The sequence below is a fragment of the Cuculus canorus genome, chromosome Z (assembly GCF_017976375.1).
Source record: "Cuculus canorus isolate bCucCan1 chromosome Z, bCucCan1.pri, whole genome shotgun sequence".
NCBI lineage: Eukaryota > Metazoa > Chordata > Aves > Cuculiformes > Cuculidae > Cuculus > Cuculus canorus.
Window position 1 is genome coordinate 49635431 of NC_071441.1, and position 19142 is coordinate 49654572.

The 19142-nt window shown below is 35.2% G+C and overlaps 1 protein-coding gene across 2 annotated transcripts in view; it reads left to right on the forward strand.

The window, feature by feature from the left end:
- The window catches only part of IFT74 (intraflagellar transport 74), a 41092-nt gene extending 22751 nt beyond the window's left edge, over positions 1-18341 (forward strand). Inside the window, exons 14-20 of one of the 2 annotated variants that reach the window (XM_054054224.1) lie at positions 2433-2486; positions 7355-7452; positions 8396-8522; positions 12302-12465; positions 13114-13239; positions 15625-15685; positions 17461-18341. In XM_054054224.1, the coding sequence (XP_053910199.1) occupies positions 2433-2486; positions 7355-7452; positions 8396-8522; positions 12302-12465; positions 13114-13239; positions 15625-15685; positions 17461-17576 (746 nt within the window). In that variant the 3' untranslated portion in view covers positions 17577-18341. The remainder of the gene's footprint in view (positions 1-2432; positions 2487-7354; positions 7453-8395; positions 8523-12301; positions 12466-13113; positions 13240-15624; positions 15686-17460) is intronic. The other variant, XM_054054225.1, reaches the window with a different exon arrangement.
- The last annotated feature ends 801 nt before the right edge of the window (positions 18342-19142 follow it).

Consider the following 19142-nt stretch of genomic DNA (forward strand, 5'->3'; position numbering starts at 1 on the left):
GATTGAGTCCCCATCCCTGGAGGTATTTAAAAGACGGGTGGATGAGATGCTCAGGGACATGGTTTAGTAGTTGATACGAATGGTTGGACTCGATGAGTCTGGAGGTCTTTTCCAACCTAGTGATTCTGTGATTCTGATGTTCTAAAGTACTGGTAAATTAATGTATCTGTATTCTTTTGTACTTTATACATTTTTACAGGCCATCGGTGTAGTATTTAGCTGTAAATTTCTTCAAGGTGAACAAACATTTCTAAAACTGATCCTAAAGAAGTGGTTGATACATCTGTTTCTCAGCTTTTTTATTATAAAGTACTTCATATTTCTTCAGATATTTCATTATTTCTGTGCAAATAATTTATTTAGACTGTTAAGCTTTCTTATTTCCAGGTAATATCATTGCCAACTTTACTATACTGCTTTAATTTTTCCTTTTGTTTGGCTTGCAACTGTTCTTTTGTATCTTTGGAGAAATGCAGAAGGTAAGAAGTCAGTTGCTTTTCACATTTTATACTTACGTTCACACACAATCATTCATTACTGGACTGTATATCTTTCATCATTTTAGAAAGAGACTTCTGTTGAAGAAAAGCATTTAAAGCATGTGTACGAGAAAGCACAGGCTCTCTGTCAACGTGGCAGGAAAAGACAGGATATTCAGAATAAAGTTTTCTTGTGGTATAATATGCGGGAATTATACCTGTTGGTACAACGCAGGGGGAATAGAGAAGGTATTCATAAGGAGTAGCTTTAAGACACAAAATTTTACTCTCTCAATGCCCTTTTCTCTAGTGAATGGAGAGAGAATCCCAGAGGGCCACTCATGCTTCTGCTCTAATTCAGCATCTTGGCATGTCCTTGAGGTTCCTGTGTCCCCTCCCTCCCAAGTCAGCTTATTTCTGGCTCAGTATTTAAACTGCTTATTACAAAGCATTCATGAAAATTCAGTTCCTGAAGTTTTTTAGTTATATTTAAGGTGAAATAGCCAGTTAGGGAAAAAAAGTACAACTCAGGATTTTTTTTGAAGATTCAGTTTAAGTATTTCAGTGCTGGGAACATTTTTAATCAGGAAAACCAAAATGAACAGATACAACTATTTTTAGTTTTCACTTAAGAAGATACAAGTAAGTTAAAAAACTCACCCACTTGTTTTACGTTCCATATACTAGCAGTTACCTTTAGGTGATTACTTAAAATAGACATTAGCTCATAATGGAATAGAATTAACAGTTCATAAATTGCATGAGAGGCTAAGATGATGTAATAATGCCAAATTTTGAAGAAAACTTCTTTGTAAGGGCATTGTAAAGGTTGTGGTCTTAATTTCAAATAATTTTTTATTAAACATGTAGCTCTTTGTTTCATGGCTTACTGTAGCTATATTTAAGAGTAGGACAGACTGAGTTATTTAGTATTGGAGACTTGCCTTGCAAAATGAAAGAGGGAGAGTAGCAAAGAACAAAACCACAGCTGCCAGGAAACAAGCAGTATCACAGTCCCTTAGGGGCCCATGGATGTTCTTACAGTTTTTATGTACTAGATAAAAGGAAAAGCATGAGGGTGTACAAGTTAAAAGACCTGGCAAACTTTGCTTACTCAGTTATATCTGTATCTACTAGGGTAAAAATTAATCAATTACCAATGCTCAAACAATTAAAATTTTAGATGTTTGAAACTTAAAATTATTCTTGGGAGCTGAATCGCTCATCTTGAAACTTGTGACAAATATAGCAGGTGTCCCACTCTCCTACTACATTTTAATTAAAAGCTATTTATTTTCAGCAGTTGGATTTAAAGATGGAGGGAATTATGTAGTGTGTGTTATTCATTACTCCTAGTAACACTGAAAGAGTGTGTAAGGACATGTTCTTTTAAAAGTAGCTGTAGAAAGCTTTCTGTGCATTTTATTTTCCTATACTATTGCTCCTACAGTTTTCCTGTTTATTTCCCTCAGATTGTCACACTGTTGCTTACAAGCTGCATATGCTTATAAAAGTCCTTTCTAATATGTGAAAGTACCATTGAAGTGGCCCATATGTTAAACTGAGCTGCAGAAAGTTTTATCCAACCAAGCTGCCCAAATAGACAAAAGCATTTGTTCTCTATTATTGAAATTCAGCTGACTTCAGAAAAATCCTGTGAACTTCCTTTGTTCAGTCCAAGTATCTGTCCTGCTCTTATTTATCAAAAAAAATCTAACCATTAAAATATTCTAAACATTGCATTGAGTCTGATTTGCTAAGCTACTCATCTTTTTTTAATATAAAAGTGTGAATGAAATAGTCAGTTGACATGACTACATGAAATTACATAGTATGAGTCCTGTAGTTTTTAGGCATGTAGACTTTTTATTTTTAAAACTGACATTTTGCCTACTTAAAGGAATACAGGACTGAGACAATATAAAGTTAAATCAAATGTTACATCTCTTGCAGGAGAGGAAAATTGGAAATACAAGGAGCTGAAGAAGAAGGAAGAAAGCATGGACAGTAAGTTGTCCAATATACTTGAATTAGGCCTAATTCCCTTAAAATACAGAGTTTCTGGTATTGTTAACATTCAATTAATTTAGAGAGGAAAACAACTGATCTTCTGATCTTGCGTAAAGTTCCTGTGATCTACCTCAGAACAATATAATTGGTATCTTAGGACTTACAGGACATTCACATATACATGGAGCATCTTTAAAGGCTTTTCATCAGACATTAAAAGTCTTAGGAACACAACTTTATTTTATGAAAGTAAGGCTGAAATTATTTTTAAAATTAATTTAAATAACAGATATATAAAACCACCTGTCAGTTCTGATTAAAGCAGAACTTCAAAATGCGTCAAGACAGACATCACATAATTCTTTAAAATTAAGGCTTCTTGTACCTATTTGTTCAAGATGAATTCTGCTAAAGCTTTCTCCCATATTGAAATGTTCTAATGTTGTGGAGAACTCAGCAGCAACTAACAGAGGACGAAGAGAAAATTGTTCTTAAGATATACCCTGTTGCTAGCATACTGTAGCAAGCTGCTTACAAAATAAGTTGGATGTTTACTCATCAGAAGGGCCAATATAATACCTTTTTGTAACAATGTTATCTAAAATGTTTAATATAAATTAGGGCTAGTGTGATACTGAAAGAAAGGTCTCAGTTAGCAGTAGGAAAGATGGATAAAAGCATACTTAAAAAGAGTTTCTGCATTTTCAAATTACTCAATTTCCTGAGCAGCAGAAGGCAAAAGCTTGCTTGATCTTGATTTTCAAGTATGCACACAGACTGTTGAAAGGAGGGCCTCATGATCCTTCCAAGTTTGGGGTTTTAGTTCTGCCTCTCCCCTTCATCAGAGGATATTGATGCAGTTCCAGAGCTATTTGAGATTAACTGAGAGATTTGAGGAAACATGCAGGAATCTTATAGATGGTACATGTCCTGAAGAAAAGGATCCAAGAAAGTTTAGACCAGTCAACTTACTATCAGTTCCCAGACAGACTGTGGAAAAAATAAGCAAACAATTAGTGATTGTTACAGAAATAGTAATATGAATAACACTAGTACTGATTTGTTGTGAACAAACATCTAATTTCCTTCTCTGACAGAAGAACATTTCAGAATAAGGTGGGAACAGCAGGTTATGAGTACTTTGACTTCAGTACATCATCTACACTTGTCTAATGGTGTTCTTAGGAGCAAGCTATGGAAATATTGACCATTATATCGAGCATTTTATTAAAAAATTATTAATTATGAAGGATTCGTGTCAAGATGGAAGGTTGAGTTTCTCAACTCAATATGGAGTAGGGTTTTGCAGTGTGTTGGATGTTCAGGTTAGTCAATATTTATTTTAATCAGCTGGATGGCAAGAGAGAGTAAATACATAGTTTCACAGAAAAGCAAAAATCATATTGGAGGACATGTTTAGAGTTTAAAATACTTATGGAAGATTAGAAATTAAGTACAAAAAGTTCAGAAGGGAATAAGTGTAAGTTTGTACAGTTGGGCAGAGTAATTGGCATCAAAAATACAGAATAGGGAGCAGTTTGTTAGGCACAGCTCTGTGGTATGGTATAGTGAAAGGCAAAGTGAACGTGTTTCAGCAATATCACACTAACATGGAAAAGAAAATTACTACAGCAGCATGTATACACAGCAGTGTGCTTGTCAGACACGTGAAGTAATCTTCTTTGTCAGTGCATTGAGAAAGGCTTCTGTCAGAGTATCATCTCTAGTTCTGCACATAGAGAAGCAGGTTGGCCATCCTGAAGAGAGACTGATGAGGGGTGCAGAAAGCATGACCCACAAGGAAATATTAAAGAATCTACGACAGTTGTTAAATATGTAAAAAACCTTTTGAAGCAATAAGTGAATAATATGTCTCTGCATGTATCTGGAAGATGGAAAAGGAGTAATATGCAAATAATTGCAGCAAGATTTCAGGTTGGATATTAGAAAAAAACTTTCTAACATTGAAACTCACCAAGAATTGGAATAGATTGTTCAGGAGGATTGTAGAATATCTGTCATGAGCTGTGTGTAAGAGGAGTATAGACAAGCATTTGAGTTACTGACATACAGCTTTTCTTGTGCTAGAGCAAATGAGTTAGATGACCCCTTGCTGTTTTTTCCATTCATTTTTTTATGAATCTATGAAACACATAGCACTCACAATGAACAAGGTCAACCTGAAAGGCGTGATGAAAAGGAGAGTTGCGTGCAAAAAGAGATGAGGTGTAAATATGGGCCTTACTTAGTGTTTCAAAATAAATTCAGAGAACGTTTAGTAAAATTCCCACCTAAAAAGGTCCAGAGTGCCAAAGGAGAAAAACATTGGTCAAATGAGATAGATACCATTCTCAGATTCTAATTCCACAGTTTTAAGCTCAGTTTTATAAAATTATATATTTGTGTATGTAAAGTGCTTTAGATTTGTTCTCATTTCATATTTTTGAATGTGTGAGAATGGTCTTCTTTCATGAAGGTGCTTTTTATTTCACTCCTCTGCCTTCTGTATGCGTATGCTTTGGAAGATTCAGTATCCTCATTGTCTGCAGCAAGTTCCATCTCAGGAGATAGCTCTTCTTGGAGCTGTCATTGCTCCTCTTGAAGTGTAATAATTGTACTATCTTTAAGGTAAAACAAGTTCATTCTGAAGGAAAAGAACATCACAGAAAAAAAAATCCCTTTTAAAGTATAGCTTAATTTTCAGCCTGGGTACTGGAGGAAGACAGACCTGGCAGTGGCCTTATTCAGCACCTGGGATGTGACTAGCTCTTTCCAATTGAAGGCTGTTAAAGCTTTGGTTTTAACTATGCTTCTGGTTACTGGTTCACAGCACTTTGGCAAAAGGTAAACCTTCTTCCATTCGTGCCAAGTACTGCTCTCTACAGTTACTAGTCAGTGTCAGGTGGACTGAAGCTATGTCAGCTTTTTGAGCCAACTGCATCTGCATCAGAACTAGTAAATTTTTTTAGCAATCATTTGTGCACATTTCAAATGTGTTGTCTAATGTCATTTGTTACCTCGAAGAATTCCAAATGTCTCTCATCCTGAAATATCTGCCCCAGAGATTTCTGCCTCTTTATAGTATCTTAGGATCTTGAGATATCTGCCTCTTTGTAGTACCTTAGAATTGTCCCCTGGCCCCATTAGTGAATACTTTCCCCTCTAAAAGTTTTAGAAGCTTTACTTTTGTGAAGCATCTCTGCTAACTCTTTCATGGACAGTTGCAGATGATGTCAGACATTACAATAGTTTTCTTATTCATAAATGTTTTATTAGTAAACAATTAAAAACTTAAGTATTTTAAATGCTGGATGCTCTGGGATCCAAAATTTTCTCATCAGTCCTCGTCCCTTCAGGATTTGTCAGTATTTCCAGTAGTTTCTCTGTCTCCTTTCACTGTTTCCAAATAATCCATCTTGAATTTACTATTACCTAATCCTTCTTGCTCAGACAAGCACTTCTCCTGTTTCTCATCCAGTGAGAAAGTTTGCAAACCCTTACATTTTCTGAGTGCTCCTGTGTATATAAGCGATGTTTCAGAAGACGATCAAGCAGGAGAGGATGAATCTTAACTTATAGACTTGGGTGGCATCTTGATGGACCTCTGACTTTGATGTGATGTGTCCCAGCATCTGTTTTACAGTATGTCTGTCACCAGGAATATGACGTAGTATGCCTAGGACACAAATACAGTGCATACCACCATTACAACTTTATTATCAGATTCACTTGGACATTTATTAGAATGAACATAAATTAGGTATGGAAATTAGGTAGGAAATTAGGTATGGAATTAGGTAGGAAAAGGACATCATACAGAAAGAGTTGATACCAGGTGAATATTGGCCTCAGGTCCTTAGCAGTGCTTAGCATTTACTCCTGGCCATTAGAGATAGTGAAGTCACCTGTTTCCTTTATTCAGTAGCCCATTTTGATAGCTTTCAGAAAAAATTGATGACCAACAGTTGCTGGGACAAGCATTCAGAAAGGTGTCAGAAATTACAGTGGTGGAACTCCTCTTTGTCGTGACACAGTTTGAACAGGCCAGGGGTCCTTGGGTTAAGACCCAGGGCTTCCCTGTAAAGTTTGTAAGTTCAGTGTCCTAAAAAGTAATGTATTTGTACAGGCAATCTTACAAATAAGATAGGCATTGTCTTGCTAAATCTGTAGTAGGAAAAGAAAGCGAAGGGAGAAAAGGGGGCAGAAAGCAAACTGCAAGGGCACTGCCAGAGCCGTGGTGCTGATCTTCTACCAGGATGGCAAGGTGTCCCCCAGCCCTATCAGACCAGTGGTATTTATAGATTGAGGTCCCAAGGGGGAGGAATTCTCGGTGGGGTTGTGGAACTGACTTTGGGGGGTGTCTAGGGAAGTCTCTGGCGAGTCCTCAAGTACCGTTCTGCCCTTGCTCCCCCCACTGGCAGGATTGCAGCTGAAGCTCCCAGGGCAGCAAACACAGCCGGCCTGCTTGTGAGACTGGGGTAAGGTGCCGGCACTGCTTCGCTGCAGTCTAAACAGACGCAAAACAAATGATTTAAAGCAGACTATGTGAGTAGAAAAAGATTAGTCTTTCACACAATTGGATGACAGCTCTCACCGAAACAGTATCCAAGAAGGTGGTGATCTCATGTCATTAATCAGTCAAATATGTGTCTCTGGAGAAATTGTCCTCTTTTTAATTACAATCCCTAATGTGACAAGTTTCAAGGAGACAACCACCTGTCTCTTAAATAAACTATTCATCTTAAAGTAACCTGTCTGAAATTATACAGCTTATATTTAGTACAAAGTTGTGACTGGCGATTACAAGGATTTGTGCTGCATCCATGCAAATAGCAGTCTTCTTTATCATGTTTGTTCATTTCTAGATTTTCTTGAGGCTTTTGAAGAGGTGAAGAATCAGGAATTGGAACGAAAGGCCCAAATAGAAGCAAACATTGTTGCACTCCTGGAGCACTCAAGCAGGGTAAGTGCCTTTCCCTCCCCATGTCAAGCTCAGAATTTAGCACGAAACAGAGGAACGAATGGATAAATGAGGATAGTGGGATTTATGTATTACCTAGTCGATGTCTGCTTAATAATCTCTTAAGAGTATTATTAATTAAACTATGTACAGCTGCAGTTAAAAAAAAAAGTTTTATTTCTTTTTATTTTTTTGGGAAAGAGTTTTGAATATTAGATGTTGCTTCTGACCAGAATAAAAGAAATGTTTGCATAATTGCTATAACTCGTCATCATTGCTGTCAAGAATGTTATTCCGTTCATAGTAAACATTTTAGAATACTGCAAATAAAATTACTGCAATATTTTGTTTGCCTAAAGTCTGCAAATCTAAGTTCATTGGCGTTCTGTCACTACTATTCAGTAACTGACAATTTTCTAGTCATCTCTGTGACCTACTGAAGTTATATGTGGAATACTGTGCTCTGCAATGTTTTATAAAAACATTTAAGAAATCATTCCCATTTGCAGTCTGCCAATTTTTGTACTTCTAAAACTTTTAGTTCCTGTGTGGTTTTTGCTTACAGAAATCTTTTAGCCGAGTAATATTTTGATTATGTCATCACTTTAATTGTCTTCTGAATCTTTTGGTATGGTATACTATAAAGTATATTTTAGGCAAAAACATTTACTTTAGAAGAGATCGATATGATGACACAGTTTATACTTGTGGCATTTTTGTTTCATCTTCACTAGCCTGTCCAGCACATCTTTTATCAAAAGTTGGCAGAATGAAAATTGTTCACATTTAAATCACTTCAGACTATTTCCAATATTTTCAGTCTTTGTAGTAGAAAAGCCAAATAATAGACAGTGTACTAGGACAGGAGATTTTTTTACTTGTCCAGTTACCATTTGTTGTTTCAGAGATACAGCATGTTCTCGTTATTGTTATTGTTAACACACAGAATGTGAATCGTATGAAACAAATTTCATCTGTTACCAATCAAGAGCTGAAGATTATGCAAGAGGACCTCACTTTCAAATCAAATGAAATGCAGAAATCACAGAGCACTGCGAAGAATCTGCTTACAGGTGAGATCAGCAGTAAATTTTCAAATTCCATCTTTAAAAAAATTAAAATTACCTAAGTTGTTGAACTAATAACAACTACAAGATCAGTGATCTCCAAATATTAAAATACAAATACAGTGGTAAGCTGACAAACAGACTCTTGTGAGTAACAAGTTATTTGTATTACATAGGATTATTTCACTTGCTATCATCAGCAAATGATCAGCTTTCTTGCACAGATTTATGTTGAAACAAGTGTATTTTAATAAAGATGTTCAAAGTTCTTCGAGCTAGGAGTACGAGTTTACTAATATTCACCTTGGAATTACCATTTTTTTGCAGTCTTAAAATTGTGTTTAATAAATGGAAGTACAAATTTTCATAGTTATCCAGACATTTATTATTTGTAAATATTGTTCTTCATATCACTTACTTGTGGTTTATGCTTTTCTAAAGGGGTAATGTGCCGTAGGACAATAAATGCCAACAACAGTGAATTGTTGTCACATAGCTCTCAAATTCTCCGGCTTTGGTTCTGCAAAGCGAATATTCATTTTGACTTCCTTTTGGAAATACTTAAATATTTAAAATTAAGTGTAAGAATCTGCAGGATCTGGCCTGTAATTTCAAAAAGCAGACAGTATTTTTCTGTCATTTCCATAACAAGTACCTACTTAGTTCTTTGTTTGCACTGTTTATAGTGGAATTGTTCTCATAATTCTAAGCGTTTGCCAATATCATTATTGGTTCAGCAAGCCTTTCCTTGTTTGCGTGGCTGAAAGGAAGGGGCAGGAATTGAGAATCATTAATCATTTTGTTAGAAGGCTATTATGTGCTGTACTTGGTAGTAATTTTCAAAATAGGAGCCTGTTGTTGTAACTTTAAAGTAGTTATGTGCAAGTAAGTCATTATGCACAGATTGCTACAGAAATTGATTATTTTGTTGTGTGTTTGAACGTTTAGTATTGTTGTCTGCAAATACTCACTTTGCAGTTCTAGCATAGTTTAAAAAGCCGTACCATACGTTATGTGTTCAAATACGAGTTTTTCTTCTTTCGTGTGAGCATAGTTCTTTTAACTTTAATATAAGGATGTTCTGGAAGCATATAGAACTATACAGACATTGAAATACATATTTCTTCCTTCATAAGAGGAGAGAAGGAAGTTACGGTACATAATTTTCAGCAGATCATTCAAATGATTCATAAGTAAACTTCTGAAAGCAACGAGTCACAGATACTGTAATAAACAGCTTAAGATTCTTTAAAAAAATATTGTGAATGTTCAGTTTGCACAGTTGAAGTTCTTCCTAACCCTTGAATTATAGCACAGTCGTCTTCGGGATTCTCTTGTTGTACTTATAAACTGTATTTCTGAATTTTCTTGCCGTTGACAAAGATGTAAAAATTCCACTAGCAGAAACCTAAAAAAAAAAAAAAGAAAAAGGAAACCATAAAGGGTAAACAAAAGTGCCGATGGCATAGTTTCCCAAAAACATTTCCCTGGGTCACTGTAGTTTGGTCTGAGAGTTTGCTTCTGTGTACACACTGCCTGCTAGATGCTGCAACCTCATGGTGTATCAGAAGGAACTGGGCTGCATCCTCTTCCTGTCTCTTCCCCTAGGGAAGACTTGAGCTTTTTGGTTTTGAGGGTTTTTTTTCAGTGAGGCTGTTGCTGGATAAAGGTAAAAGTCACCCCTTCTATTTTCTTCCCTTTTCTCCAGAAACTGTAAATTGATAGGAGTAGCCCATTGTTGTCTCACCATGGTTTTTATCTGTATATAGATGGAACAATCTAAGAATCCTCTCTGGCTTTTTAGCATTTATGTTGTTATTATTCGTTACATGTGAAATAAATCCCAGTTAGTAAACTATGTATTATTTTAAAATAACAAAATACAAATTATAGAACATATGTATAAAGAGAAAAAAATCTGTCATTAAGCCTAAATAAATCCTTTTGAAAATTTAAAGTTGTTCTCTGCTATTTCCAATTTTATTTTTTTTTATTTTATAATCCTGTTTTTTACTCTTTTTAATGTTAAAGCCCTGATTTATTGGGTTCATTAAGCATTTGTCTGCCTTTAGACCGTAGTGACATAGGAATAGGATAAGTAGAGCTATGATCTGTTCAGTTGTGTTCTAGGATCTGACACTGACCAATACCAGGAATTTCAAAGTGAAACTCTGGGCAGTTAGGAAATGTTCTGGACACAGAGAAAGTGTTCTCTTAAGTCCTTTAGGGTGGAAGGCAGCGTAAACAGTGAATCATAGACCTGCGATACAGTTCCAAACCTTTTGGTTTTAAATCCTTCTTTTTACCTGTATGGAAATTTTTCATGTTTGTGTAAGTGCTCTTTGCACATTCAGGACTCTTTCAATCTTAAGGAGGTGTGTTCCTCAGGATAATAATATATTGTACAAAAATATCTTGGCTTGTTTTTTTATTTTACATTTCCCAAAGAAATCGCCAAAGCACTCTGTAATAAGCCAGAAATGTTGATCAAAGCCAATATTTCATTCTAAATAATTAATACATGGTGTAAGTGCACAAGGGGAGACATGAGTACCAAAATCTTGCCATGACGGCCTTTGGATCAGGTAAAATTTTCCAAAATAATTCCACTAAGTAAACCATACCTACAGTTTTGGGAAAGGTGAACTCTCCTTCTGTTGCATATGAGCATCTGCTCCCTTCTGCCATAAAGATCTCTTCTGCCTTGGTTAAGCTGGGCAGAAAAATTCCTATTCTTTTTCCAGATGATCAGCACAAATCTGAGTTTTTTGAGCAAAGTGTGCTGTCTATGCTGAGAGGAGTTTCTTTGTGCTGTCTCATCTCTCCCTCTCCAGTAGCCAACTTTGCTTTCTGTTTTAGAATGTATAACCCCCCTGCATTATTTTTATCATTCTACTGACTTAGACACAGCCTTGCAACGTAAGATGATGTAGCCATGTGTTTAAATGTTCATGAACGTCAAGAAAATACGATTACAAGGCTGCAGGTCAGAAAACTATTCAAAATAAGACTAGCTTTATCTAGTCCTTCCATAGTCAGGGTGGATAACATATCTTCAAAACTGGATCAGAGTTTTGTGTATCTTTATTGTGTCTGTGTCAGGTCAAACAATTTCAGTATTTACATTTCTCTTCATAAAAGAATCCATCCATACTTCTAACTCCTTTAATTACCTGTATCCCTGATGTTTCTTTTTAATGGACTGTCAGATGTAAATGCTGTATTTTGTAGCACGTGCTCATTTTATAAGCTATGACAGTTCTTATTCTGTGGAGATATGGAAGCATTTTTCTGTACAGAGCGAATGTTCAAAGCAAATTAGGCTGTTTACTCTCATAAAACTAAGTCTTATCATATACAATCTACATAAATAAAACCAACATGATGCTGAAAATCTACTAAAAATAGTGATTTTAAATATGTACATTTTTGCAGTCAAATTCTTGTGATATATTGCCACTGCTTTAAGACTTGAAATTGACTAATTGTGCAAATAACTTAAACAATAGAAATACCACACTGTGATATAGAAAATCATTACTGTTTCACTACTATTCACTTATGTATAATACAGTAATTGTACTATAGTAGTTTGACTTGTGGGATAATTGTGAAGATCAAATTGTTTTCTTTCCTTCACATTAATATTCTCATGAATATCAAAATGACAAAGGTATGTAGGAGCTGTTTTATTACTTAAGAATAGCATAAACCTTTATGTGCTGGGCAATGTATTACAAAATAAAAAGTACCATTAATTTGAGATTTTGTATCTGATGACCCAGAGAGTCAAAAACTGCAGATGGACCTACAGAAGATGGATCTTTTGGAGGGCAAGATGGTTGACGAACTGGCTTCTCTTAAAGACAAAATTGAACAAACAAAAATGGAGTTGGAGGTCTATAATAATTTGCCGGCTCTGAAGGCATCAGGTGAAGAGAAGAAACAGGTAATGAAAGGAACAAAACCTTGGATTATACAGAATTTGTGTGGTCGTAACAACCTAGTGGTGGTGAATCCCGGTCTGTGGCTGAGAATCCTGATTGATAGTTGAAAACTGACCTTGTACATCATTGCAAATGAATCCAAATGTTTCTCTACTTATATGTGTGACTTACTAACTTGCTACATGTTAGCTGGATACCTTTTGATAACTTCCCCAAAGTTTCTCATTTATTATAGCAATTCATCTGAACTTTTCTGTAACTTATGACAGCCAGTAAATTTGAAATCAGCAATCCAGCTGCAGAACCCAATCAAAAATCATCTATCCTGCTTGTGTTTACTACAAGACAAACTCCATCTAGCAATTCCCATTTCACACGTGGTAAATTTCCTACAAATTCTTAAGATCAGTGTTCCCAGTTGTATTGATACAATGTGGTTTAAGCCCACAGCTTGGTAATAACCACTGAATTGTCTTTAGGATAAAGCATGCCTTGCTAGAGAAAAGCCTTGTGAGTTCTTTATGCATATGATCTTGTTCTGAGAGAAGAATAAGTAGCATGTTGAAAGATGAATTAAAATATTCTGTCTGTAGTCCACAGCACAAGAATGCATCCATTAATGAGTGTGTGTTGGTTTTTTTTTCAAATAGAGACTCCAGGATGACAAAGAAAAGCTAACAAAACGTAGCCATGCTTTCAAGAAAATAATGGAACACTTGAATGCAGAGTATGAGACACTAAAGAGGGAGCTGCAAGAGAATGAGACACATTCTCAGGTATAGCTCAAACTACATATTATCTCTTTAGTTGTGTCCATTGCAGTTTCAGTTTTCTCATACACATGAAGAATTGTATGGATGGAATCAGTTTATTCTTTCTCAGGGAGTTTTCAAAGTTACATGTTGTAAAGCATAGCCATATTCTCTATTTTCAAACAAAATTTAATATTGAGCCAATAAAATTTCTTGTAAGCTTTGGATGTCAAAGTTACTAGGCAGAAATCTTTCTGAGCTTAAGAAATGTTTGAATCTTTTGTTTAAATGTTTGTACTAATCTTTCTTGGAACTCTTCCTCTGCTCTTCCTTTGCTTGAGAAGTTTTGAGGACCAACTTAGAAAGAAACTACAGGGGGAAAAAAAAGTCAGTACTAGTTAGATAAGATCTCTTTTGCTTTTGAAGTTATAGTGGGAAGTTTTTTCTCAGAACCTGTACTATTAATTCCATTTCCCTTTTCCCAGTCCTTTGGCTCTTTACAGACCACTGAAGTTTTAGGGTTTGTACATACTTCGTTAAACCCAAGGAACTTCTGTGTATGATTATACTTACATTTACATTTCAAAAGTGAATCAAGATAGAACATGTTTATAAACTCTTGAACAGCTTTGATTCTTCCATTATTAACACCCATAAGTTGCTACCATTTTGGTAACAGAACTTTACTGGCGCATAGGTTTGAGTGCATAGAAGGAAAATTAATAACTTCAAAAGAAGCTGAAAAATAGAAATTAATTATTTTCTCTGCATTTCACTGATTTTTTTATTGTTTCAGGTTGTTGAAATATTTGTCCTTTGGAATAGTTACTTTTTTCTAATTCATTTAAAAGCTGAAGCTGGTATTTATACATGTTTAACTTTTTTTTCTGGAGTGAACTCTATGGAGCGCATGAGACGGCCTAGCTCTAAATGAGAAGATACATGTATATACTTATCATATATGATTATTGTGGGCAAACACAAGGCTGATGATGTAAATCCTCAAAGCTATGTGCCAAAGTCTCCAGGTCTTCAGATATCATATATTTTTTTATGCCAAGATCAGATGCTTATTGCCAGAGATTATATAAATCAGAAATTAATACCCAGGCGTGTTATGATGCTTGCATGTTGAAGCTAGAAAGTTTATGTAAAATAGTAGTTGCATATATTTCTTCAGTTTATTGAGCTGTGGCAATTTTATTTCAGTGTGTGCAAAAGGGATTGGTTTCTTTGTTTTTTATGTCATGAGTGTAAATGTCATGAGGGTGCATAAAGATGTATCTTAAAATAGCTGATTAGTTGACATGCAACAAGCATGTTGAAGTACAAACAGCATTTATGTATCTTGAGGTTTTGGGCAATTTTGCAAACAGAGTACTTTGTCGGTTGTGCATTTAAGGAGTTACTGTAGAAATGCGCTGAATAATTACCAGCTACATTGCATGTAGCAACACGGGAGTAGTAAAAATGGTAATAGGTCAGAAATATCCTATCTTGGAAATAAACAACTGCCGTGTTTGCCACTAGATAACTGATTCTTCAGTCTTAAGATTTGTTTTGAATAATATAGCAACTATTTTCATATCTTCTCGCTTAAGAAGAAGCTTTTAAGTGAAATGTTGCAGTATTTTCCTGATTTATTTCCTTAGTTTCCACTGAAAGTTTAGTCTCAGACTGATTTTCAGTTTTTGCATTTAAAAATAACATCTGCATATCTTGAAATGCAGAACCTTGAACAGTAGCATCAGAAAAACAAATATTATAAAATTGTATTGTAAGGAAGCGGCCGTTGATATAATGTCCACATTAGTTTCCTGTTGATGCTGAAAGTATTGAAGAAGTGCCAGCACTTAGCCCATACTTCTACAATCTTCTTGCTGCAGCTCTGTTCTTATCACAGCTTCTGGCATCAGACAGGAAACTTAACTATGGAAGTAAGGAAGTTTCTTCTGTACAGCACAAAGTCTGAGACAGTGTCAGGAAGTATTGTATCTTTGGTGGTCTTACTGATTTTAAGAAGAGATCATATAAATTAAATGAAGTATAATGAGAATAAGTGTCTCCCTGCCGTGTTCACCTTTTTACTCCTGATTTGCTTACACATTTTCATATATGACAAGTCTTGAATTCTCATCTGATTTTTTCTATCTACCACTGCAGTCATATGCAATGCTTTTATATAAATAGATGTATGAAGTGCTAATTTATATACAGGTTAAACATTGGCAGCTTTGAAAATATTTTTGCCATTGTTTCTCATTTCTGTGGTGTTTCTGTAAAATAACTTTGAACCTCTCAGGGGATAAGAGTGCAAGGTATTGATACAACATTTTTGGGAGGGTCTTTTATATAAAGTTTGTGTGTAATAATTATAATTTTCACTTTTGCCTCTTTTTGTCTTTTCAGCTTACGAATTTGGAGAGGAAGTGGCAGCACCATGAGCAAAATAACTTCATGATGAAGGAATGTATCCTTTTCTTTAAGAAATAGAGTAAAATTCAAGCACTGTATTAATTGAGGAAGAGGTCTGTTTCCTCCAGCAGAATAAGACAGGACGGAATGGGGTGCAGGAGGCAGGGGAAAAGAAGAGAGGCAATGCTTTGCAAATGTCTGGTTGGCTGATAGATACTGTACATACCAACGTTTGCATGTGTTGTCTGAAACAATTTTGTGGAGTCCTAAAGTGTAAGATTTGTCTTGAAATCTGGAGTTTTTCCTGTTGAGTCAGTTTTGCCATTAAGTCTCATGTGAAGATCATCTTCACATCTGTTCATCTGTTCAGTCTTATCTTAAATCATCAAGCAAGTGTAGCATTGTTTGAAAAATCTGTATATCATGATGCCTTTGCATGGTATTTTTCACTTTTAAAACACCATAAATATCAGGGATGAAAAAGTAAACGACAAATTGAAAGTATTTAATGTATTTCTTATCAAATAAAAGGGGACTTGCAGTTTAAAAAGTAGATATATGTGGTAAAATATGACAAAGAGATGCTTTAGCTGCAAAATGACCTAGGATGGGGCAACTGCATTGTCTCTTTCTTGTATGTGATGCTAATTAAAGAGTTACATTGGACTAATCATGTAAGTCCTTGCAAAACTTCAGCGAACTGTAACTTACTGCAAGTGACTTTCCTAAGGCAGTTTTTGAAATTAGAAAGAGAACTGAAGTTTTTCTAATTAGAATTGGTTGTTCTTGCCTTGTACTACTCTCCATAGTTCTTGATAAGATTTGTGTAGGTTATAGTTGCAATTCTATTTTATATTCTAGGGACTTTGAATTCACTGAATAAGTTATATTTTTTCAAATTATTTAGGAAACAAAAAATCTGAAATCTTAAAGATGTGTAGAATCACTTTTATACGATTACGATACAAATGAAGTTGAAAAAGGTAACAGCAAAACTAGACGTCATCATCCAGTGTTGTGTATGGGACAATGGACATTGCTACATGTCTCAGAAAATGGCACAAGAATATATTTCAGGGAATTCTGTAATAGCCTAACCATCAGGAGAAAAAAGAATAATAAAGAATCTGCCTATAGCATTATCTTTCTCATATACCAAATATCCCATTTATTGTATCTGGTAACTGCTCTAATGCTTGGAAGAAGTCTGAAAAAAAGTCTTGGGTAACTTAATGGAATTGCAGCACCTCCTCTAATAAGAAGGCTTTACAGGGATATTTTATTAAGGCAAGAATCTTAGATCCTCTTTTTTCTAGGAGAAAAAACTCTAAAAATAACTAAGAGAAAACGTTGATCAGAACATTAAAAGCACCTCCTAACTTGCTAAGATGTTTTATGATATCTATACAAGTGCAGAGCCTTGCAAAGAGTTTTCAGTATGCTTGGGGTAGTGGGAAGAAAGGTTCTGCTTTCTTGGACTGAGACTTTTCTAGCTGAAGTTCTGAAGTGCCAGACTGCTTGGCCGTAAAGAGCTGAGTGCCTTGAAGTGGTTTGTTTGCAATATAACAGTGGGCAGAGTCTTCCGCAAGGGACCTGTTGCCCATATATATGAAAACAAAACTAACTCAGGCATGTAATTTATATTTTTTCAACATACTTGGCATGAGATTGCAACTAGTAAATCTTTTAGAACCAATATGAGTTTTTTCTGTTATTTGCAGCTGCTGACAGTTTTCACAGAAGGAAACTTGCTGTATTGTGGTACCTTTATGATCTCTAATTATGCTAATATTTATCCTGGCAGTTTGTTTCCTTAATTCTTTTAATCAGTCATAGCAACAAAAAGTCAGGAGAGTGACTACCAGCCAATAATGAAGAACGTGAGAAAGCTGGTCACAGAATACAACAAAGCTCTCATAGAAGCTTTACAGAACACCAAGAACTAAACCCAGGCACTTCCTTCCTGTCCCAGTGGACCAACAATGAGAGATGTGCACCGGCAGCATGGAAAACTGGACCTCATTTGCGCGCCACTGTGCCCAGAGATATTCTTAAAAATATCTTTCCAGGTTTTTAGAAGCCGTGGCTTTTAATATTATCCCTGCTTTTGCAACATTTAAAAATTTTAGGAAAAAACTTTGGTATTTTAGAAACTTGTAGAAATAAAAAGGAAATGCTGCACAATGAGTGTAAAATCATAATGATATTTTACTGAGGCCCGTTGCTGGATTGCATCTAAAATGTGACATTTCAGGCTGCTTTACACAATGGATCTCTTAATTGTCTTGTAGTCCTATCCCTGTCAAACAGTATAGGCATTTTCCCTGCATAAGGGCTGCCCAATAGGCTCTCACAAGCATTATCTTAAGTGAAGCGTATAATAGGATAAATGGTAATAGCAGCATATGATCCCTATTTAAATAGTAATTTATAACAAGTAAGGAAAACATCTAAGGATAACAAGCATCCTTTTAAGTCATTGCTTCAAAGTATAAAGTTATACAATAAAAGCAAAATAATTTGGATCAGTCAACAGGTTGTCTTTTCCCATTGGAAAACCGATTAACTTCCTTATTTTATATTTTTAATGTAATTATAAGGAGAGAACTGTGATAAAAAACAGTGAAACATAGCTAATACTGGCCATGTGCGAGGCATTTTACTACTGTAATGTTCACCAATAAAGGAAATAAAAGGGAAAATTATTTGCATTTTCTGCGTTTTTGTTTTTTTTTCCACGTGTCAAGCTGCAGTGTCATTGTAACCTCTGTTTTGACAAAAATATGTAGAAAGAGATTGAACACAGAACAAACACAGGACTTCTTATACAGAAATAACAATGTGTTTATAATACAGAAATTCCAGAAAATGTTTATAAAAAATACAAAATTCCATGTATGTATTTCCCTTGCATTTTACATGTAAGTATGGACTACTTACTAACCATTTCCTCCACGTGTTAAGTTGTAAGCTAGTCATGATCAAAGAGAAAGAAGACAGTTGAGTCTAGATAGGAATCTTAGCGAGACAGTAATCTAGCCTTTTACAAAAAATAATACAAAACTGAGGTCTGGATTGTAGAAGAAAATTCTGAAAAAGAAGTAGACTACGTGCTTCATTTTATAGAACACAAGTAAACAGAATTAGATGTTTTGTGTCCTTTGAAATAGAGGTTCTGTATTTTTTTCTCTACATTTCTCTAAGATTGTAATTTTCAGTAGAAAGAGGTATATAAAACAAAAATATTGAAGATTCTTGCAGAGAGAACTGTGTTTCCAAATTCAGGACAGTAAATGCTGTTGCTCTATATATTTGTGTTAGTGTAATATTGAGAGATAATGGAACAGGATTTCTATAAACCAAGGACTGTTATCTAGGGGAAATTCCCACTAATGTCTCTTCCTTCCTGTTGCAGTTTCAGCTATTCCAGAGAGAGACCATTATTTGCTGAGATAAAGTTGAAATCTAATATTCTCACTAATCAAACCATCAGCCGGACAGATCGCCTCCTG